Genomic DNA, 23571 nt, shown 5'->3' on the forward strand with positions numbered 1-23571 from the left:
GAAGACAGCTTGTCCCATTTAGGGAAAAAGAACCATTCTATCTATTAAAAGATGTGAACTTTTTCATTCTATTCTCCAAACCCATACAAGAAATAGGTACTTTTTTTTCTTCCAGAAATAATGAGCCCACTCACCACTGTGAATAATCGATGGCCTGCCAAAATTTGCAATGCTTCCGCATAAAATGCAGATAACACCTCATGAAGATAGGAGCTTGGCAAACAGCAATGTTTGTGCTAGGTCATAGTATTTCCATCTTTCATCATTGTCAAACACACCTTGAACACACAATTGCTTTGGCTGTTTCCAAGATAGTATATAAAAAATGTCAGACATGTTGAAGCCTGTCTTCCTGTGTCTGTGATCTGAGGCAGAGCCATGGCTGTCCAGCATTCAAGCATTTAGTCCTATTCCTTGTTTATAGGGCCTGAGATGGAGTTTATTTTAGGGTTAGTAGGGAGCAAATCAAATACATAGATGGAAGGACACAGAGCAGTTCAGGAAGAGCCAGCGTACCTTCAGCATGTAGTAGAAGGGGATCCATGACAGGAAGAGGTCAGAGAAGAATTCGGCAATGCTGAACACACCATACACTACCCAGTAGGTCAGCCACTGGGTGTCATCTTCTTTGTTGGGACTCTCTATGGCTTTAATTCTGAAAGGCAATACAAAAGCAAGTATATCATATAGTAAGATCTCAATGAAACATTTTTTTAAACATTATTCTTTCACAGCCTGCCCTCCAACACCAACTGAGAAACTCAGGAGAATGTATTCACCATTGTCACTAGACACAAGAGTACAACATAAAGACAGGAAGCATGTGGACATATCAGGACAAGTCATCGTAACCACTTGTCCCCAGTCTTCTGGTCACCAGAGAAACCAGTACCAGGGGACACCAATGGCTGGGAACCTGAGTAATCCCCACTCCCAAGGGGTTCCTGCCACCAGGGAAATATCAAGAATTCTTTCATCAAATATATGGTGATGGAAGGAGAACTGACTCTGGGTGGTGAACACACAATGGGATTTATAGATGATGTAATACAGAATTGTACACCTGAAATCTATGTAATTTCACTAACAATTGTCACCCCAATAAATTTAAATAAAAGTTTTAAAAAATACAATTTTTTTTTTATGTGTACCATGTATACTGTGACAGTGCTAAACTCACTATTGGTTCTGGTAGATTTTTGTAGATTCCAAAGGATTTTTTATGTGCATGATCACGTCACCTACCTATGAATAAAGACAATATTTTTTCTTCCTTTCTAAAAAAAAAAAAAAAAGAATCCTTTCATGGTAACTCAGTTCTTACGCACTTTTAATAACTGAGGTATATCATGGGTGAGTAGGGATTTCCATAAAGGAACTTCTCAAACACTCGGCACTGCTCAAATCCGTAACAGAGGAAAACAATTATGGTGTCCATTTGGTTCTACAATGATGCAATTCTCAGGCTGTATTTTTTCCTTGCCTCATCAGTTAATTATATGATTTTCTCAGTACCAACTACTGCTTAAAATTCATTCTGCAAATAGAAATAAATTTAAAATAATATTTTTTTAAAAATTTCCAGATGGCCGGTTAACTCAGTTGGTTCGAGAGTGCTGCTCTTAACAACAAGGTCACTGATTCAATCCCCACATGGGCCACTGTGGGCTGCGCCCTTCACAATTACATTGAAACAACTAGTTGACTTCGAGCTGGTGGGTCCTGGAAAAACACACTTAGATAAATAAGAAGTTAAAAAATAAATTGTTACTTATGTAAAGTTCATTTAAAACAAAAAATTTCCATTCCCTCCCTTCTGGCTTGTTCTCTATGTCTGTGGGTTTCTGTTTTGTTTATTCATTCATTTGGTTTTTTTAGATTCCACATATAAGTGAGATAATACAGTATTTATCTTTCTCTGTCTGACTATTTCACTTAGAATAATGCCCTCTAGGACTATCCATATTTTCACAAGTGGCAAGATTGCATTCTTTTTTATTGCTGAATAATATTCCAGTGTGTGTGTGTGTGTGTGTGTGTGTGTGTGTGTGTGTGCCAAAAAAATGTATATACAAGTGGACACTTTGGTCAACGTTACTCAAGCAGTAGTTCACTGTAATCAGAAGTGTCTGGACACTGATGGTAACCACTTTGAGCACCTCTTGTAATTGCTGAAGTCAAACGTGACTTGTATTTATCGTTTGTTATCAGTATATATTGAGTATTACAGTTTTCCTTTCTTAAAATGTATATACGTTTTATTGGCACCCTCGGTATATATCACATCTTCTTTATCCATTCATCTACTGCTTCTATACCTTGGCTATTACTAGTAGTAATGCTGCAATGAACACAGGGGTACGTATACCATGTTTCCCCAAAAATAAGACCTAGCCGGACAATCAGCTCTAATGCGTCTTTTGGAGCAAAAATTAATATAAGATCGGGTCTTATTATATTATACCTGGTATATTATGTTATATTATATTATATTGTATTATATTATATTATATTATATTATATTATATTATATTATATTATATTATATTACATTACATTATACTATACATTATATTAGACCTGGTCTTATAGTAAAATAAGACCGGGTCTTATATTAATTTTTGCTCCAAAAGACGCATTAGAGCTGATTGTCCGGCTAGGTCTTATTTTTGGGGAAACGCGGTTTCTTTTTGAATTAGTATTTTTGTTTTCTTTGGATAAATACCCAGAAGAGGAATTGCTGGATCGTATGGCAGCTCTATTTTTAATATTTTGAGGAACCTCCATACTGTTTTGCATAGTAGCTGCACTACTCCCACAACAGTGCACAAGGGTTCCTTTTTCTCCACATCCTCGTCAAGACTTGTTGTTTGTTAATTCATTGACGATAGCCATTCTGACAGGTATGAGGTGATATCTCATTGTGGTTTGCATTTGCATTTCCCTGATGATTAGTGATGTTGAGCAACTTTTCATATGTCTATTGGCCATCTGTATGTCCTCTTTGGAGAAATGTCTGTTCAGGTCCTCTGCCCATTTTTTACTTGAACTGTCTTTTTGGTGTGAAGTTACAGGAGTTCCTTATATATTTTGGATATTAACCTTTTATCAGATGTATCATTTACGAATATCTACTCCCATTCAGAAGGTTGTCTTTTTATTTTGTTGATGGTTTCCTTTGTTTTGCAAACAAAATTTTTACTTTGATGTAGTCCCATTTGTTTATTTTTTATTTTGTTTCCCTTGCTCGGGGAGATATATCCAAAACAATACTACTAAGAGCAATGTCAAAGAGTTTACTGCCTATGTTTTCTTCTAGGAGTTTTATGGTTTCAGGTCTTATATTTAAGTCTTTAGTCTATTTTGAGTTTATTCTTATATGTGGTCTAGTTTAATTGTTTTGCATGTATCGTCCGGGTTTGCCAAAATCACTTATTGAAGAGACTGTCTACCCCGTTGTATATCCTGCCTCCTTTGTCAGAGATTAATTGACCATATAAACAAGGATTTATTTCTGGGCTCTCTTCTCTTCCATTGATCTGTATATAAGTTTTTATGCCGGTACAATACTGTTTTGATTACTATAGCTTTGTGGTACAGTCTGATATCAGGGAGTGTAATACCTCCCACTTTGCTCTTTCTCAAGTTCCCTTTGGCTATTCAGGGTCTTCTGTGGTTTTATATACATTTTAAAATCAGTTGTCCTAATTAAAAATACTCTCTTTTACTTCTGAATCACAGAAATTTCTTCCAGTCCTGGGAATCTCTTCATTCTAAACCTAAATTCCATAATGTTTTAATCCTATCCTAACATATGTCTGGATACTTATAACTGAGCTGGACTAAAAGAGTAAACTAGAAGAAATCTGAATCTTGTTTAGCCCACGATGTGGGTTAAGTATTGAAAATACACTGGCTACTTGGTAAAACGGGTTCCCCAAAGAGACAGGCTGCTGAGTCACCCTGAGTCATTCACAGAAAACCTCTGAATTAATTAGAAGCAGCTATGAGTGTATATGTATGTGTGCAAGAGTGTTTTAAGAAAACAATCAAGGGGAGAAAAGCTAAATGAGATGACTGTTATTAACGTAAGGAAGAGAAGGAAAGAAAAGTGATGAAGTGAATGCTGCTTTAACTATCCAGACAAGGCAAAAGTTTTTCACTTTAAACACAAGAATAACATAAAATGAATTTAGGAGAGCTGATTATAAAATAATGGCTTGTAGCATGCAGACAATGTCTGTGTTTTAGCTTTCCTCAACTAGAAGCTAGCTAATATAATAGAAGGCCGAAGAAAAAGTGTAGGCAAGCATGTTAACCAAAGAACTAACAACAGTACACCCTTTATATGTGCAGGTTTTTCCTCTGTGCTCTATTTGTTATAGAATGTGGTTTATTTATATTCAAGTGGATTTTTAAAGTTATTATTAGTATGATAAAATTTCATTTCTTATTCATCCCAGTCAGAGGGGATACAGTTATGTCACGTAAGGTCTTAATTTTGGTAGTTCCCTAAGCAGTCCATGAGTAAGTAAACACACACAATCCAGTAAACACACATGTCCACACATAAATATAAACAGCTAAACATTTCATGAATCTGTTCTGATATTTTCAATTCCATTCTCTCATTATTTTTAAGATGTTAGTCAAGATCCACAAATTCAAAGACAGAAAAACTACCCTAACAGTTCAAATTCAGTGCTTCAAGCAAAAAAAAAAAAAAAAATTGTTAGTTCCTTAGCTTATCAACAGTATGAATTCAAAAGTTTCCATGTGAATACACTTGGAACACTACATAGTAACACTGAAAAGTAGAAAGAAAAGAACTCAAAACTGAACACACACATTGATCACAATTTTGTAGAAAACTAAGGCAATGAAAGAAGACAGGAAAAGACCAGAGTCTTAAGGTGAAGAGACTTTTTATAGAACTTCTCATATTATTGTAGCATTAATTATTGTTTTAATTTAAAACAGAACCATATTCATTTTAAAAATATGTATATATGTCATTACATCATAAGCTAGTCAGAACAAGAAAGAACATTAAAGACATTCTCACCCACTCCATTCACAGTTGAACTGGAGACTCAAAAAGGTAGAGAAGAAAAGAAGTTAAAACCAGGGGTTCCTCAATGCTATTTATTTATATACTTTCTTGTCCAGGTGAGCAGACACAGGTGACTCTCCAACAATACACTCTACTGCATTGTACATATATTGCATCATATTTCAACTCGTGTATCAGAGGGAGGATGTATCAACTTATCAGGCAACATAGGGGATTCAAGAAATCCTAAGATGAGCTCTATGTCCTTAGGTCATTTACAGTCCAGCCAAAATGGCAAAGCTGAAGAATGGGAGAGGTAGGAGCCTTACAGTTACTTAATTTAACCTTCATAACAGCACTAGTAGGTGTTATTCTCATTCTGGAGAGGAAGAAACACAGACACTGCCAGCATGCAGAATATGGCTGACAACACTACGGGAGCAGCTGGCAGCTCTAAAACTTCACTGAGCAGAATTAGAAATCGTACAATGTGGAATTGGAAGATACCTTAGAGATAAACTAGTTCAAATTCTACATTTTATAGACCAAAAAAAAAAAAGTTAAAAAAATACTAAAATGAATTTCAACTCTATAAGATTATAAAAGCATGTGTTCACATGTTTTTTTCAAGAGCAGCAATGGACTATTTAAATATATTTTGGTATATCCATACACTGACATATTCTGAAGCCTTTAAAGAGGATATTGACAGAGAAAGATGTTCAAGATACATAGTGTTGAGTGTAAAAAGGAGATTACAAATGTTATGTAAAAAAAAAAAACATACTTGCATGTGTTTATAATTGAAGAATGGTGTCCAGAAATATATATTTCAAATTGTGTCATGTTAATCCTGGGTATTGGAATTGCAGAATTTTACTTTTTAAAGGTCTTTACAGTGAGCATGTGCTATTTTTTATAACAAAAAGGGCGAAAAAGATTTCTATTTGGCCCTTTTCCTCCCTGACTGCTTGAGGGTCAGCTGCCATCATGAATGACAAGGTAATTATCCAAACCAGGGAATTCATGACCAGTAGACTACTTCAATGGAAATAGATGGTCATCCACGTCCTTCACTCTGGGAAGGCAACAGTACCTAAGACAGAAATTCGGGGAAAATTAGCCAAAATGTACACGACCACAGCAGATGTCATCTTTGTATTTGGATTCAGAACCCATGTTGGTGGTGGCAAGACAAATGGCTTTGGCAAGATTTATGATTCCTTGGGTTATGCAAATAAAAATGAATTCAAACACAGACTTGCAAGACATCGCCTGTATGAAAAGAAAAAGACCTCAAGAAAACAGAGAAAGGAATGTAAGAACAGAATGAAGAAAGTTAAGGAGACTGCGAAGCCAATGTGGTCCTGGCAAAAAGGAGTAAAGATTTGTCAGTGACTTTATTGTGGTGTTTGAGCAAATTTTTCATGAGAGGCTTAATAAACTTAGAAGTTTTATGTGTCTGGTTGTTTGAAAAAAAAAATATTTTTTCTATTTGGGGAAAAAAAAAGCCCGACACGAGACCTTCTATAACTACTTCCTCCTATGAGACTAGTTCTCTCTTTAGGGCTTTGTTAAAAACAAACACTAAAGTGAACATCAGACACATTCACTTAATTTCTCTCTTGAGGAACCAGCTCATGATTTTCTTACAAACAAACTTCTCTACAATGGTCAGACACAGCCTGTAGTGTTTTATAGCACTAAAAGGCCTTCAGCACACACAGAAAGATACACAGAGAGAAAAGAGGCATACAGCCCATCACATGAAACTGACTCATCGTAATTTTCTATTTAAACAAAGCAAACTATCAAAAAATAATAATTACACTGAACTATGGAATAGCCAGGCTTTTTCCTTCATTCCTTCCCAATGTTCATCTGGCTTTACATTATTTCAGCATTCTTAGCTTGCAGTTTTCTTCTTTGTTTGTTTGTTTATTTAACTTTTATTTATTGTAAGTGTGTTTTTCCAGGACCCATCAGCTCCAAGTCAAGTAGTTATTTCAGTCTAGTTGTGGAGGGCGCAGCTCACAGTGGTCCATGTGGGGATCGAACCGGCCACCTTGTTGTTAAGAGCACTGCGCTCTAACCAACTGAGCTAACCGGTCGCCCCCTTAGCTTGCAGTTTTATATCCTGGTTCTACCACTTATTAGGTATATGATCTTAGGCAAGTTATTCTGTGCCTGTTTTCCTCATTTGTCAACTAGGGGTGATAAACCTCATTGTGTTGCTGTAAAGGTTAAATTAGTTAATACATTTAAGGCACTTAGAAACAATTGCTGGAATAGAATTATCACTAAATATTACCTTAATAGGTAATAATTACAATATGGTAATAATTTATTCTTATCATTAGAAGGCAAGAGATTTTTAAAAAGTGATAAGAACACTTGAGTCATAAGAACACTCTGGCTAAGCAGAGCTGGTAAAGGATTAGTAGCATTGTTAACAGGCTAAAAAGAGATTAGAGAAGCACCCATGGATTTTAATTATACATCACTCTCCAAATCCCAAATGCTACAAAGAATTAAGAGTTAGCTGAAATGCCAAAAATCCTATTCATAAGTCAGTGGAAACGAATTCGACACTGCTAAAAACATTTTTCAGACATACGCTGCAAAGATGGCTGGCCCAAATTGTTTGCATTGGTATTGAATTGGTACTGATATGTCCACAACCCACTGGCCAGCCCTCATCCAGACCACCGGGCCCCAGTGACTGGTACAGGCTGCCTCCACCCTTGTTGGCCCATCTATTGTTTACATCTTTGCTGCTGTTTTCTAAAAGCAAGGGCGGGAACCAAGCATGGCCACAGGATAGTATTGAACACAAAGTCCATGTTTATTATGTATTACATGTCATAGCATTCAGAAGCTTAAGCAATTGACAAATACCAAAAATAATATGTCAAATAATATCCTACCCAACTTTTACCTAATATTTGGATTGTAAATATTCTATTGTTCTATCATTAAGACATTAAAAGTAGCAAACAGGAAAAGCAGAATACGAGGGGGAAAGCCATATTTTGTTCTTGAGATATTCCTTTCATAATTTTAATTATTGAGATTTTTCTTCTTTCATCAATGACAACAGTGATGTATCATTGAGATGGATGGTACATTCTCTCAGTTCGATGTAGTTATAAATTAAGCATTTTTGACACTGTATTAAGTCTTTCAGATTCAAAGCTTATTCCTGGTTAGTGGGCATTTCAATATCTTTGTTCATGTCATTAAATTGAAAAATGTCAATGTCCTAAAATGGAGTATATACTGCATATATATTATACACACCTACATATACAATGAAAGGTAGGCATAAGACAGATGACAAATCCAAAAAGCTCACTGAGAATATTTATAAGTATTCATTCCTCGGTCCTATATTTCAAATGATATAAAGGTAACTTTTAACAGGAAATAGGACTGTATGGCTTATTCTTCTTTACTTCGCTATAATTTTTCTTAAGATAAAAAGGAAATGAAAGAAGTAAGTACTATTATTTACTATCAGTACAAACCAAACACCTGACTGGCTTTACTTTTCTCCACTAAATTCCCAGTAGTGGGGGATGAAGTGAACTGGCCAGAGGACCCTGTATAAGTCACCCACCACAGAACACCAGTGACAGGTTTCTTCAGATGCAAGTCTATACTGAGCACTGACAACGCATGTGACACGGTACTTAAGCCCTAGGGCCAAAACAGTGATTCTCAAGGACTTAAAGTCAACACTCAAAAAATAGTTCCACTCCTAATGAAGCAACACATGTGTGCTGGGGGAGGGGTCCTATGAAGGAGGCTTAGAGAGGGGGCGTTACAGAAAACTGGAAATCTCAATGGAAACACAAGGGAGTAAACGATGGATTTAATATTTTTTAAATGTCAGTTAAAATTATACACCATGCTTAGGAACATGTGTACCAAAACAGAAGAAAACCACTCACCACATGACATATTTACAACTGGGAAGAACAAAATTTTATTCAAGAGCAATGATATCTTAAGCTGCTGATATAAGTAAGGAAGAACTAAGACAAGGAACAAAGAAGCGTGAGTGGAAACAATAAATGAAAGAAAATATAACTTGGGAGGGTTTTTGTTAATCATTTGAAAGCTCAATAACATAGAGTTAGAGAACTATGACTTTGATCAAGTCAACTTTCCTCTTTGTATATTAAAAGTAACCATGCTTAATTAAGCCCTTACTGAATGCTTGATTCTGTGCTGTTTGACATGTATTACCCCCATCCTTTCACATATGAGAAAATTAAGTTTCATAAAAGCTACTTGTCCAAGGGTTAACATAACTAGTGATTATCACGTCCATATACACAAACGTCTGATCACTCGCACCACAGAAACTGAGGTATATACCACCTGTACTGTACATGATTTATATGTAATTTAGTCACTACAGTTCAAACTAGCAAATGACATAAAATTAAGTAGTGTTACGTGTCTTCAAAGCATTAGCTTTACTACTAAGATCAGTTGTACCCATCAACAGCATTTTAATTCTAACGAGTGAATTTATATTACCAAACTGGCAGTGCATCAAAAAAAGCAGCTAATCAAAAAACCCTATACCATTAAAAAGCTTTGAAATATGCTGTTTGTAAAGAATAGAGAGGAAACTGCTGTGATTCATTTGTTTTGTTTTATTTCTAATGTTGTAATCTATGTTTAATAATAAACAGTCCAGAGTTCAAAATAGATTTTTGGAGTTTGAATATGAAGAATATGAACCATAATTGTCTACAAACATTTTTGATACAACAGACACATAATGTGACCACCCACAGTGCCCACTATGTGTGGGACCGCTTTTGGCTGTACGTGTATTTATCACAGAATGTGAAATAGGAATTCCTGATAGCTCAAAATGGTTTTCCTACTTCCTATTACCTCTGTTTAGGAGTCTGCCATTGCAAATCTTATTTGAGGTATACAGGGCATCCAACTAGAAGGAAAAAAAAGACATATTTTAAGACATAAACAAACACTAGTTTGTTTCTATGCCAATAAGGAAAATATTTTTCTTCATGAAAAAAAAAAAAGAAACTATGGCCGCTCAGAAAGTCACACTTATTTTTCACTCTCGAATAAGTGTGTTTCAAAGCAAGAGAGAGGACCAACAAAGCAAGAGAGACTAGTGGAAAAAAAAAACAGAACATAACAGTAAAACCAGTTTGCTCCTTCCCCACCCTAAAACAGATATGAGATAACTAATGGCATATATGCTTCTTAAACTATATAAACTATCTTCTAAGATGACTATACAAGAGCAATAAAAAAATATACCATGCTCCTTTACTCTTTAATATAGTGTTCTCCTATAGTAAAAAATGACCTCCTTAATAAAATGCATAATATACAATAAGCTAAATTCACAGGCAAATACATTTTAAGATGAGTCTATAGAACATCTCTAATGGAGGCTGACTTATACCAAAACAGTCATTCAGTGGTCAAACATTTTGGTGTCTAATTATAGTGATCTTATTTAGCACCTGTCCACCATTTTGTTTTTTAATACAAAATGGAAGATTCAGTCAGTCAAATATAAACCACGTGGAATGTTGACAATGTGCAGCCCCGGGGAGTCAGGCAACTGTCTCTCTACCTACGCCTGGCTTTGCCGCAACATACTTGTGACCTGAGTCTAGTAACTTCAGTTGGTGGCCATTTCCAAATCCGTTAAAGGTGGCTATAACCCCAGCAGCTTGATCTCTAAGACCTCTCCCAGAAACCATTTTATAACTCAAAACTGAATGCATTAAACTATTTGATAGATGGTTAAAAAGGGCTAATGCCTGAAGCAATAAAACAGCAGATGCAAATCCTCCTGCAATAACCCTTTGTCAATAAAATGGATGGCTCTATAAATAGAATATCTATAAGTTTAACTGAAGCTCAAGTACCCTCACTACCTACACAGGAACAACCTAAACTGACCTTTCCCAGACAAAAGAGGGCCACATCAAGATGTAGACAGCAGTGTAGAGTTACCTCTGACATGTAAGTGAGCCTTCACTAGATCACCCAGCCTGACTATCAGAAGCGGCCAGGATATATATAGTGGCCATGTGACTGAGAGGGATGGATGATAAGCTCTGCTCCCAGGAATCAGGAGCCTGAGCAAGTGAGAGAATGAAGTCAGGATAGGTTTCTACAGGCCCCACTTATATTCCAAGTGCTACAAAAGTAGTTTAATTACCAATTTTTAAAATGTAAACGTCTGCTCTACTGATTCATTGTTCCTCAAAATTAATTAATTGGTAACGTTATTGATAGACACTAAATACCTTAAAATGTCCCATATGTATTTATACTTGTTTTAAATACTATATGAGGGCATTAAGTTGAAAACTGAGGCAGTTCTGATAAAGAGAACTCCAGGACAGGGGTAAGATGAAGGCAGCTCAGAAGGATGAATACACAGAATCTCCAGGGCCTTCGTAAAGAGAGAAAAAAAGTTCACTGAAGTCCAAAGGGAACACTCCAAAAGAGGAATGGGATTTCCCTTCACAAGTGCTTTAGAGCCTAGAAACTAGGTCATGAGTAAATAATTTAAATCATTATCGTATTTGTTCCCCAAAACTGTCTTTTGCCTATGCAGGCAAAGGAATCAAAAAGAAAAACAAGAACTTAACCAAAACTGGTTAAAACTGGCTACAAAAATAGCCACCGGTTGTTTTAAGGCAATTTTATTACTTTTTCAGTTTTCTCCACAACTCCTCCATCTTAAAATAGTTCAGCAATATTAGCAGTAATATTCAGTGAAAACACAACCAGTAAAAAGCTGACAGAAGTAAAATGTTTAAGATTTCAGTGTTGCTTAAGGCAACATGTACAGAATGCCAGTAATAGTTTTGACCCAAGTGCACAGTTGGCCAGAATATTTGCATGTGCTGTCACTACACAAAGCGTGGGCAGGCGTAGCTTTGCTCTCTAGCACGCTAACGAAGAACACAGTTACAGAGAGAAAAGCTGGTGTAATAGGAACAGAAGCAGCTTAACAGAAAATGTGTCTGCTCCCAAGTTCGCATGAATAAAACAGGAAAAAAACCTAAGATAATTAAAAGTTCTTGGAAAAAATGCAAGAAAACAAATGCAGTTCCTACTAATGAGTCTGAAGAGAACCACAAACACATCCTCCAGCACCACTAGGGAAGCCAGCCTAGCTCTGTGGCAGATGACTCTGTTCTGCGGAACAGAAAGTGGTTCAGAACTGCCAGTCACATGGCGACTTTCTCATCCTCTCCTCTGGGTAATGAACCTCTGCTCAGGAATCTGCCATTGCAAATCTTAAATAAGGAGATTTCAACCCTTTCTAACCTACAAGTAAATGTTCTTACTTTCTCTGCAGTGCATCATTAGCTAAGGAGATGCTGTACCTTGTACTTGTGGCGAGTTGTATCGCAACTCTTGTAATTATTTTGAGTGTTTCGTTATTTTTTTTCAAATTTCCCCTCTTACCGTCCCCATTCTGATCTGACCTCATCTGGGTCATCCCCAAACATCTCCCTCTTGAGATGTGTTGGCTCCTGACCAGGAACTAAAGGCAAGGCGGCATTCCCGCAGGAAATCAATTCACTGTGCCATTTTCAGGTGGGCTTGCACTGACTGGGATAAAAGACAGCAAGTCTCTACAAATGACTATTTATATTGCTGTTGTCATAGGCAGTGCTACAGCACAGACAATGAGGGAAAGAACTCTTAGTAACATTCTAAGTCATGTTTACAAAACATTGCAAATGACTACATGTGCAGATATATGATTTGGGATGGCAGTACCTTACCTGAGTAAAAATATACGGCATGAAAGTAAAATGTACTGACAGTGTCAAATTGATAAAAGAGTCAACAACAACAGTTTAATTTTCATCTCTACATAAGGTTATGGATATCTCTTATGTAGACTTGTGACTCACAGAGCCACTTGGGAAGTAGTGTAACATAAACATTAAAATCATGGTCTTTGGAGCCACATTCCCTGGGTTTAAATGCCAGTTTCACCTTAATCAAGTGACTTCTTTTTCTGTTTCCTCACCCGAGGAACAATCATAGGAATAATCATAGTACTTATGCTGTAGGGTTGTCATGAGAATTGAATGAGCTATATCTGTAAACGATTTAAACAGAGATAAGTAAGTATCTAGTAAACAAAATGCTACACACGTGTTCAGCAGCCATGCAGACCTAAAAGCTGTTATACTCTTTGTACTGGTGGCAAAAGCTTAAAATGGGCTGGTGAGGACACACAGAAGAGACAATGACACATCACTGAAGTGGGCATGAGATTTTAAAAGCATCACCAAACATTAGATTACATATATACACCAAAACGCTGGACGCTAGACATATTTCCTTTTCTTGGTTCTAAAATATGCCTGATGTGCTTTCACACTTCTGTGTAGTCACTGATGGTTCCAGACCAAATCAAGGCCTGTGTGACCTTAGAAAACATACTCTCCTTCTCTCTGTCCCTGGATCATTTCAAAACTAAAGGAATTAGACCACATGTTTGAGGTCCAAGGCCCAACTCTGATAGTCCCAAGGTGGCAGCCTAATCCTTAAGAAAAATATATTTTAAAAAAAGGAAAATTGATAGATGTTTTATAGAATTTTAAACAAAAGGGTTATTGAGTTAGACAAAAAGAACACTGCCCCCCTTCCCCTTCTCTGCCGAGCAAAAGTTAAAATAGAAAATAACGTCTTTCCCACATCATTCCATCTGAACAAAGAACAGAGAGGCCAGCGCCCACGCTCAGGGACCACTGGGACGGGGTTACCGCACGTCTCGGGCAACAGACTTTGCACGTGGAGGACAGCGTAGCACGCTTTCCTGAGAGGCCGCTCAGGTTCTTAGGTGTTCGATGCTATTACAAGCAGGGCTGCACCAGAAACAAAAGGCCGCATACTGTATGATTCTATTTATACGAAATGTCCAGAATAGGCGAATCCATAGAGACAGTAAATACATACATTGGTGGTTTCTGGGAACTGTGAAGTAGGAGAAATGGGGAGTGACTGCTAATGGGTATGAGGTTTCCTTTTGGGGTGATGAAAATGTTTTGAAATTAGATAGTGATGATGGTTGTACAACTTTATGAGTATACTAACAACCACTGAATTGTACACTTTAAAAAGGTTGCATGTGAACTATATCTCAGCGAAAGGGGAGTGAGGTCTAAATAATGGAGGTTCCTATTATTATCCAGAAGTCTGCCTTCTCTTATCAGGAATAAAGCAAGGTGATCAAAGTAATTCTGTCAACAGCTCTTAATAAAAAGAAGGCTGGAATTAGATTTCAAACTGTCTATTATGCAGGGTGGCCAAAAAGTCTGGAAACATAGAGGTAGAATTTTAAAAGCTTTGCTTCCAAAAAGCTCAAAGAGAAATTATGTACACAGAAACTGAGAGTAACCAGGAGCAAAGAGGTGCCCGATAAGGCACTGGTTGTTCTCCGTGAGCAGTGCCCACCCAGGCCTTCAGCTGTCTGTGTGCTCCAACACACCAACACCTGAGCTGGAGCCAGGTGCACCTGAGCCCCGCCCACAGATTTCCCAAGGTGAAGAGTCCTGAGAAAAGCTAGGAAGCCAAATGAGCTTTTCCAAATTGTATTTCTGCATCCTACGGCCTCTAGGCCCAATGCTGACCATCGCACATAATCGGTGGGCCCCTCTCTATGTGGCCCAAAGACAGGAAAAAGTAGGCGCAAAAGCTGAAAGGTGAGAAAAGGATAGGCAATAGTTTGCCAGGATCACCAATTCCTTCTAGAGGTCATAGCGGCCAGATGACCCGTACATCGTATCATCTCACCACCCTATTTAAGATCCATCCAAGGCAGTCAGAAAACATGCCAACTCTCTACAACCATCAGGAATAAAATGCACACTTCGTGTCTGGGCCAGCTGCCATGCGTGCTGGCACCTGTACCTCTCTGGTCCTCCCTCGCTGCTCTTTCCGCTCACAGAGCTGCCGCCACATCAGTTCCTCCGACAGCCGAAGCACCTGCTGCCCCCAGGGCAGGGACAGGCTGCTGCCTCTGCCTGGCTCTGCTCTTGGCTGGTCCCTTCTCATTCCTCAGGTAGTAACTCAAAGAGGATCTCAGATAAATACTAGAGTCCTTCCTCTTACTCTCTACCACAGCTCCCTGATGACTTTCTCTGGAAGGCTTACCACACCCTGTCACTACTATTTATTGTGGTTTATCCTGGTAGACTATCGGAGGATGGAACACATATACCTTAGTCCCTGGTGTATCTAAAGTGCTGCCGTAGTGCCAGGCCCATGGCTGGCATTTGACTTTTGCTGAATAGATGAACCTGTATTTTTAAAAATAACCCTGGCTAGGGAGCCCAGGGAGAATTACAAGAGGCAAGGAGAACAATTTAAGTAACACTGATTTAGGTGCTATTAATATCACCATTTTCAAAGACTTTCTTTCTGACAATCACACGGACATGTCAGTTAAGCCATAACAGACTTGATTGTACTTCTGTAACATGGATTGCCTGAATGCTTACTAACCAGGGGGCTGCATGCTTTATACTGTGCACAGAGCCCCATGTCTCCTTGAACTTCCCTCACAAAGCAGAAGACAGGTGGGCTTCCGGACTATTCCCAGTGTCAGCCAGCCATTTTCCCCACCCTTTCACAAACATTTTCAATTGTAACAAGCACCGTTACTGCTGTCACACTTCACCAGTTCTCAACATTGGCTGCACATTAGAATCCTTTAAAAATTGTGAAAGATCAAGGAGTCTTTAAAAAAAACCCAAACGCAGGCTATAACCCAGACCAATTACATCAGGATCTCTGGGGGCAAGACCGAGGTATCAGCATTTTATAAAAGGCTCCTCAGATAATTCCAATGGGCAGTCAGGGCTAAGAACCATGTTTTAGGGGAAAGTCCAAGTACCCACAGAGACCAACCTTCACTTCATTACCTTAGGATCATAGAATCTTGTATTTATTTTAAAGGTAAAAGAGTTAGGTCTACCAAAAGGAAGCATCCTATGAATAAATACTAATCTAGAAATATTCACTATTTCCTGAATTTTTGCTTAAATCATGAAAGTCCCTTTGTTAGATTTTTAATACTTTTCCCAATTCCTACTAAGGTGTACCACAAATGTCACTTTGCCTTAGAATATTCAAATAGAAAAGAAAACAAAGTGTATATACTTAATGAATAGTTCTAAACTATGTAAAATCCACTGACCTGAACTACTCAGAAATATGACTGTCTCTACCATTTTACAGAATTCCTAGCAATAGATAGGAATAGTTAGCTTCTTGTAAGTAAAAAAGAGCCAATAATATTCAATTAACTATGTAAAAAAATGAATGAAAGAATGACTACAAAAAATTATAAAGTTGAATAGGCTGGCTTGAAATTACGTTAAAATATGACTTAAAAAATGGCCCTTGCTAGAATTAATCCACTTCAGGTCAAGGAGAAGCATTTCGAGTTCTGTCTACATCTTTGGTTATGTATATCCACTTTCATACACACAGGCATCTACCCAGCTCACCTAGAAAGATTTTTACCTTTGTAAAACCCACAGCACTGATCTTATCACACCGACAGAGAAGGTTGTTTCTCACAAGATTATGTGCCAAATGGCACTGATGTGGGAAAAAAAGGTTCTTTTATGGTATTCAGTATTTTTTTTAAATCCATATGCCTTGCTAGAAAGTTTTTTTATGCTATTTAGTATTTTTTAAAATCCATATGACTTGCCAATTCAATATAATTCAGGCAGTGAGGCAGTACTAATCGGCTACACAAGATTTGTTCAAAGTGTGATCAATGACATCTAGAGCCCAAACCTGAAAAATGCTTCAAAAATCTCTCTTTAAAAGAGTTCCCACAAGTAGACTACACAAACCAAAGAAAAGTAAAGGAGTGTACTACTGAGTGATTTTGTCTTTTATCACAGACAGTGATGTACAAGCCATTTTGAATCAGGGTTGTCTGCAAACTGTGTACACCATCATATATCAGTAGATTATATTTTATGGAAAACAGCTGTTCTTGTATCTTTTTCATTGATCTGAAAGCCAAACCATGTTTGCTGGTCTACCTTTAGAATCCGTTAGTATTCACATAAAACCTGGATGGTGCTTTAGCAGGTAATGCTACAGAGGGTTAAAGCTCTTCTCAGCCTGAAGACTGAGGCTCTCCAGTTTCATAGTACACCAAATGAATATAGTAACTATTACTTATGTAATTTCAATTGAATTGTTTAAATCAGACCCAACTTCTAAAACATGTTTCCTCCTGTCCAATGAGAGACACAAGATGTAATAAGGTGTTATTTGTGTCTTAGCCTCCCAGCTGAATTTTTTTTTCTTCCTCGATTTTTATCCCTATGGTTGAGGAAAGTTACAAAAACCAATTCAATGAAAGTAAAACCCACCAGCTTTCTTGGGAATACTAGAATCCTTCCTCTTATTCTCTTGGGAAGAGTTGTAGAGTAAAACAAATTCATTTATGGTGAGGAATAATTCCTATTTGAATGGAAAAATGAAATTGTAGGATATTTCCAAAATAAGTACACTGTAAACACCTCAACTAATAAATTCAGCTCCTAATCTGGTGATTCATTTGTAATTCAGTTTAATTACATAAAAAAGTCGTCTATATAACCAAGGAGCTATATTAGTGATGCATTTCATAAATTTTGTTTTTGTTTTTATATTAGGGTGGTTCCCATTTGCCTGTAATAAGTGGCAAGACTTTTTATTTGATAAAATTCATTGAGGTAACAGTGATTAATAACATTATATAGATTTCAGGTGGACAATTCTTTATCATCTGTATACTGCATTGTGTCCTCACTGCCCAACGTCTAGTCTCCTTCTGTCATCATGTATTTGACCCCCTTTACCCTTTTCACCCTCCCCCACCTCCCTGTCCCTGTGGTAACCACTACCCTGTTGTCTGTCTCTATGAGTTTGTTCATTTGTTGTTTTGCTTTATATTCCACATATGAATGAAATCATATGGTTCTTGTGGCAAGCCTTTTAAAATTAAGAAGACAAAATTCTCCCCAGTGCCTGAATTAACATTAATTCAGAATGAAGGAAGTCCTAATCGATGGGGTTTTACTGTCTCTGCACATAAAGGTAAGGTGCAATACACATTAAAAGAATTATTAGGGAGAAGAAATCAGCCAGCTCTCTGTACCCATTGAGAGCTCCCCACCAGTAAAGGTAGGATGACTTTGTTGTAATACTTTCCATTTCTGCACCCATGAGAACCGTACACACCCCAGCAGCATAATCTGATGAAATACACATTTGGGTTAGTCATCAGGAGATCAAACATCAAGTTAAGGTTCTAAAATGCGTAACCTTAAGCAGACAGTTACTGTTTTGTGGTGCTTTCACTGCTTTCCCAGGAAAATTGGGATATATAGCAACTGGGGCAGGGTTGGATGGGGGAAGGGTAGTGAAAAGGAGGAAGGATGATTGCAGGGGTAGCCACTTACGAGACGTAGGCTGGGTAGCCAAATCCTATCAGGTTGCAGAGGAGAGAGGCTCCACAACCGAACACCAGGTACAAGGCCACCAGCCCGATGACACCTGGAGACACGAAGAGAGAATTGGGTCGGGTGGCACGAGAGGCGCTCAAGCAGGGAAGCCCACACCCACACTGCAAGGCTTGGCCTGCTCAAAGCGTTGTTGAAAAACAAATCACGCGAAGGTTGGGCCTGCGCCTTCGCGGAGCTTGGCCTTGGGTCTGGGAATACCCGGCAGCCCCCATCTCTGTGCCCTTCCTCCCGCCCTCCCTCTCGAAGGGGCTCCCGCGGTGCTGCGCACCAGCCCCGGGAGCCCTGCTCCAAAGAGGGTCGGGAGAGGCCTGGATTACCGCGCCCGCCCAGAACCCCCTCCCCTCCCAAGGGAACACCCTTTTCAGTGCCGAGCCTCACGGAGGGCCGGGTATGCCTGGGTACCTCCGCCACCGTGACCGCGCGACCTCCCACTGGGGGCCCCACCGCTCCGCGCCAACCCTGCGCTTCGCCGCGGGGACAGACACGTCAGCGCCGGCCCTTCCCCGCTCCCCGGGCGTTCCGCCATCTGGCCGGGGGCACAGGCCAGCGTCCCCCCCAGCCCCCAAGCTGGGGCCGCCCCGAGAAGGGGTTGATCTCCGTCCCTTGGCCTTTCTGGCGGCCAGTTCGGTCCCCGAGGATGCCGCATGCCACCGTCGGTCACCGACATCGCCTTCCCGGACCCTCTCCCCGCTTGCTTCCCCAGCAGCTGGTGCAACAGCTGCTCCGGGGCCCGAGTGAGCGGCGGCGACCCCCAGCTGCCCCCGGCCGAGCACCCACCGAGCGCGATGAACCTCCGATTCACGCCGGTCTTGGCCTCGAGTTTGGCCAAAAGGTCGGTCATGCAATTCTTCTCGTGCAGGAAGTGGTCGAACCTCTGTCTCATGGCCGCAGACATGGTAGGGACCGTCCTGTCGCCGCCCGGGGCTGCTCCTAGTGCCGGTGGCTGCAGAGCCAGGTGACAGGCGGGGCTGGCAGGGGCGGCGACGGGAGGGGCCAGCCGCGTCTGCGCGGCCCTCCCACTCGGCCCCCTCCTGGCCCCGCCCGGCCCACACAGACCCTGGTCCCTCCCCCGCGCCGCGCTCCTGGGCTAGCGCCACGCACCCGGCGGCATTTGGGCCTACACGTCCCCCGGCGAGCACAGTGAGGTGGACCCAGCTGCAGCGTCTCTCGCGGAGCGACCGCCTTCCGCGTTAACAGCCTTAGTCCTGTGAGGGTAAAAAGGCCTGATGACTCTTGTAAGCTCCTTTCGCAAATTCGGCTAGTGCAAAAAACAGGTGGAAAACAGAAGGCAGCCCCTTTGCTCACTCCTGCAGTGTGGTAGGACTGATTTGATGTACCAACACTGCCATACGAAACCTGCTGAGACATTTTAAATCTAAAAATTGAAATGTACGACCCTCCTGAAAGAACTCTGGTTGCAGACCAGCTTTTTATCTTGGTTGCCATAGTTTTTCTTACCTACAGATAATAGTGTTTTTCAAAAGACCCTTGAAGAAACCTAACACACCCTCCTCTGGGGGACTCCTTTTCCAAGAAAGTGCTGCACCACTGAAACCTTTTTATGGTGGACTTGAATTTGCTTGATGGCTGATATCATGGAAACGTTTCCAAAACCCCTCCGCGGAGACAACAGTCTGCACTTGCCTACTAGCAAAAGTACCCTGAAGAAGGTAATTGCAAAGTTTAGGGCAGGACCTCACTTGCTTCCTTCAGAATGCCATGCTCTTGACCTAAACCTAGGCTCACCCACATTATTTCAGGAGACTACTTTGGAAAGCATTCTCTCTGACTCCTATGATCTGCACACTACTGCCAAGTTTTCTTCATGCTGGAGCTTCAAAGGCTCCTCATTAGTTACAGACTAGAGCTCTGATTCCTTAGCTTAGCCTTCACTGGCCCTGCCCACAAACTGGCCCCCAACAGCCTGTCTTTGTCCTACCCAACCCCTCTGCTCTTTCAGATCCACTTAATCACGGTACTGCTTGCACTTCCGCAAAACAGTACCCTACCCTTTGCTAGCTTTTTTCTTTTACGCTAATTTCCCTTCCTCTTTTCTTTCCCAGAGCTTGTTAGCTCGTCTCTCAACACTCCCACTACTATCCAGCCAAATGAGTGAACAAATTAAACCAAATAAAAAATTAGTTGGATTACTGTGATAGCCTCCCAACAGAGCTGTCCATGTCTGTCATTCCGCCTACAGTCAATTCTCAATGTGGCAGCCCATTGGATCGCTTAAAAATGTGGGTCAAGTTGTGTTATCTTTTTGTTCTTCCCTCCAGTAGCCACCCATCTGCCTAAAGAGTGGCCGCAAGGTCATAGGTGATTTGGTTCATCCCTCTCCCTTCTAATTTCATCTCCTACTGCCTGCCTCCCTGCTGTGCCTCAAACAAGCTGAGTCCCCTTCTAGTCCCCCCTCATTCCCTTCCCCCCAGCTTTCCTTTTCTACTATCTCAGTGGTTCTCAAACACGAGTGATTCTGGCCCCCCACAGGACGTGAGCCAATGTCTGGAGACATCTTTGGATGTCAGACAAATGGTCACAAATGGGTGGTAGATGTTACCCACTGCTGGCATCTGGTGGGTAGTGGCCAGGGATGCTGCTAAACTTCCTACAATGCAAGGACAGCCCCCACAACAAAGAATTATTCAGTCCCAATGTCAATAGTGCTGAAGTGGGGAAACTCTCCCACATCTAAAAAGCTCCACATAAACACTTAACTGTCTCCTCTCATTCTTCAAGTCTTTGCTGAAATGGCACCTCCGTGAGGCCCTCTCTGATCCCAAATTGCAAACCTCAGCACTCTTCTAGCCCCTGTCTTGCTTTGTTTTTCTCCATAGCACTTATTACAGTCTGACATTCTATATATGAGAGTCTATATTTTTTAATTGTTTTTCTTTCCCCACTAGATTATGAGCTCCATGAAGGTAGGAATTTTTGCCTATTTTGTTTACTTCTGTATCTCAAACACCTGGAACAGTGACCGGCACTTAATAGATGTTCAATGACTATTTGTTGAATGAATGAATGAATGTCTAACGTGTATTGTACTGCCCAGCATTCTAAGTGTTACATGTACTAATTCATTTCATCCTCACAACAGCGTGAGGCAGGTTCTATCAGTTTTATCCTCATTTAAGGGAAGGAAATGAGGTACAATGTGGTCTCATAATAAGTAAAGGTCAGAGCTAGATAGAATTCAAACCTAGGCCCTTACCCGTATATAATACTGCAATATGGGTTGAATTGTGCACTACCCCCCCCAAATAAAAAAAGATAGGTTTCAGTCCCAACTCCCAGGACCTGAGAATGTGACCTTATTTGGCGATAGGGTCTATACAAAGGTAATAATCAAGTTAAAATGAGGTTGTTAGCGTGGGCTCTAATTCAGTATGACTGGTGTCTTATAAAAGGGGGAAGTCTGGAAACAGACAGACACACAAAGGAAAAATGATGGGAAGACACACAAGGAGAAAGAGGCCAGTCATCTGCAAGCCAAGGAGAGAGGCCTGGAACAGATTATTCTCTTACAGCCCTCCGATGAAACCAGCCCTCCTGACACCTTTGTCTTGGACTTGTGGCCTCCATACTGTGAGACAATAAATTTCTGATATTAAAGCCACCCAGTAGCAAACTATTATAACTGCCCACCAGAATAACTGAATTTTGAACATTTTAACCAGTTGTGAGTGTGTTTAATTTCCTACTAAGTGAATATAGTAATTATTCATTTATCTGGAAGGCAGGGTCAAGTTTTTGAGTACTTAAAATGATTCACAATTTAATAGTTTTATTTATTTTTTAAGCCAACGAGCAAAATCCTTTTACATTAGGTATTCAAATGAGCTTAAATTTGTAGCACATGTCATACGTTGTCAACATTTGGACTATATTAACTATGCATGAAGTATCTGGAAACATACTATTCATTTGGATATACTATATTGTATAAATATTGTTCTCTTCTCAATTTTCTCCTGAGATTCTAAATGTTTTCTTTCTTCCATCATTCCACCTAACAATAATAAAACAAGGCAGCATAGTAAGGCATAGTGTATGGAGCACTGTCTGTGGATCCAGCTTGTTTGGGTGAAATTTCAGCTGTACCATTTAGCTGTGTGACTTTGGGCAAGTTACTTAAGCTTTCTATGCCTCTGTTTCCTCATCTGTAAAATAGGGATAATAGTACATATTTCGCAGGGGTGTCATGAGTTGCTACTTGTAAAGTTTTTGGAAGAATACCTAGTGCAAAATAAGTGTTAGTTAAATAACTGTACAAAGAAAGAAAAAATACAGCTAGATGCTAAAATTGAGCTAGAGAAATATTACATAATTCTTGCCTGTAGGAAATTGCAATCAGGTTGGGGAGTGTGGGACCCTTTCCTCATCCAGTCATCACTACAAAGCTTAGAGTCTTTCATAGATGAGAATAGAGATGCAGAAGAGAAGAACTCTACCTTAGGTGTTAGACTATTACTCACTCATATTTATGGAGAATATCCTATGTGCCAGATGCTATTAGACTTGGGAACCAAATGGACCAGGTCTTTGCCTGGGAGGCCATGGAGAAGGCTGGCCTGAAGTATTTTGACTTTGGCAATTCCTAAGAAGGAAGTTAAACCAACTTGGGATGATGCAAATGCTATTACTATAGTACCCTTCATGAGCTAGAGAAGAAATTCCTGCCAGAGACCTGTGATCAGGTCACTTTTGTTCTCCCAACTATTTCTTCAGGTTAATTTCTCACCTACTTGCAGTGATTAACACACTTTTGTTTTAACTCTCACATACGTTAGGTAGAAGATGTAGAGCATAATCTCTTCCTTACCCTCCCCCTCTCCCAGTATTTAGAGGGGACCTTGGCTTTTACTGGAGCCTGGCACTGATGAAGCAGCCAGCCTTCTCAATCAGGAGACCCTCAGCCCTGGGGATACTCCCCCGCAC

General features: G+C 39.8%; 1 protein-coding gene and 1 pseudogene across 1 annotated transcript in view; one reads left to right on the forward strand and one right to left on the reverse strand.

The window, feature by feature from the left end:
* REEP5 (receptor accessory protein 5) overlaps positions 1-19541 on the reverse strand; it is a 36198-nt gene extending 16657 nt beyond the window's left edge. Inside the window, exons 1-3 of the mRNA XM_019727792.3 lie at positions 19408-19541; positions 18568-18661; positions 517-655 (exon numbers count right to left, since the gene is read on the reverse strand). Of these exons, the coding sequence (XP_019583351.2) occupies positions 517-655; positions 18568-18661; positions 19408-19525 (351 nt within the window). The 5' untranslated portion in view covers positions 19526-19541. The remainder of the gene's footprint in view (positions 1-516; positions 656-18567; positions 18662-19407) is intronic.
* Positions 6044-6478, forward strand: LOC109445464 (small ribosomal subunit protein eS24 pseudogene; annotated as a pseudogene).
* Positions 19542-23571: the final 4030 nt, after the last annotated feature.

Source organism: Rhinolophus sinicus, chromosome 3 (genome assembly GCF_057876585.1).
Source record: "Rhinolophus sinicus isolate RSI-liver-muscle chromosome 3, RSI-T2T, whole genome shotgun sequence".
NCBI lineage: Eukaryota > Metazoa > Chordata > Mammalia > Chiroptera > Rhinolophidae > Rhinolophus > Rhinolophus sinicus.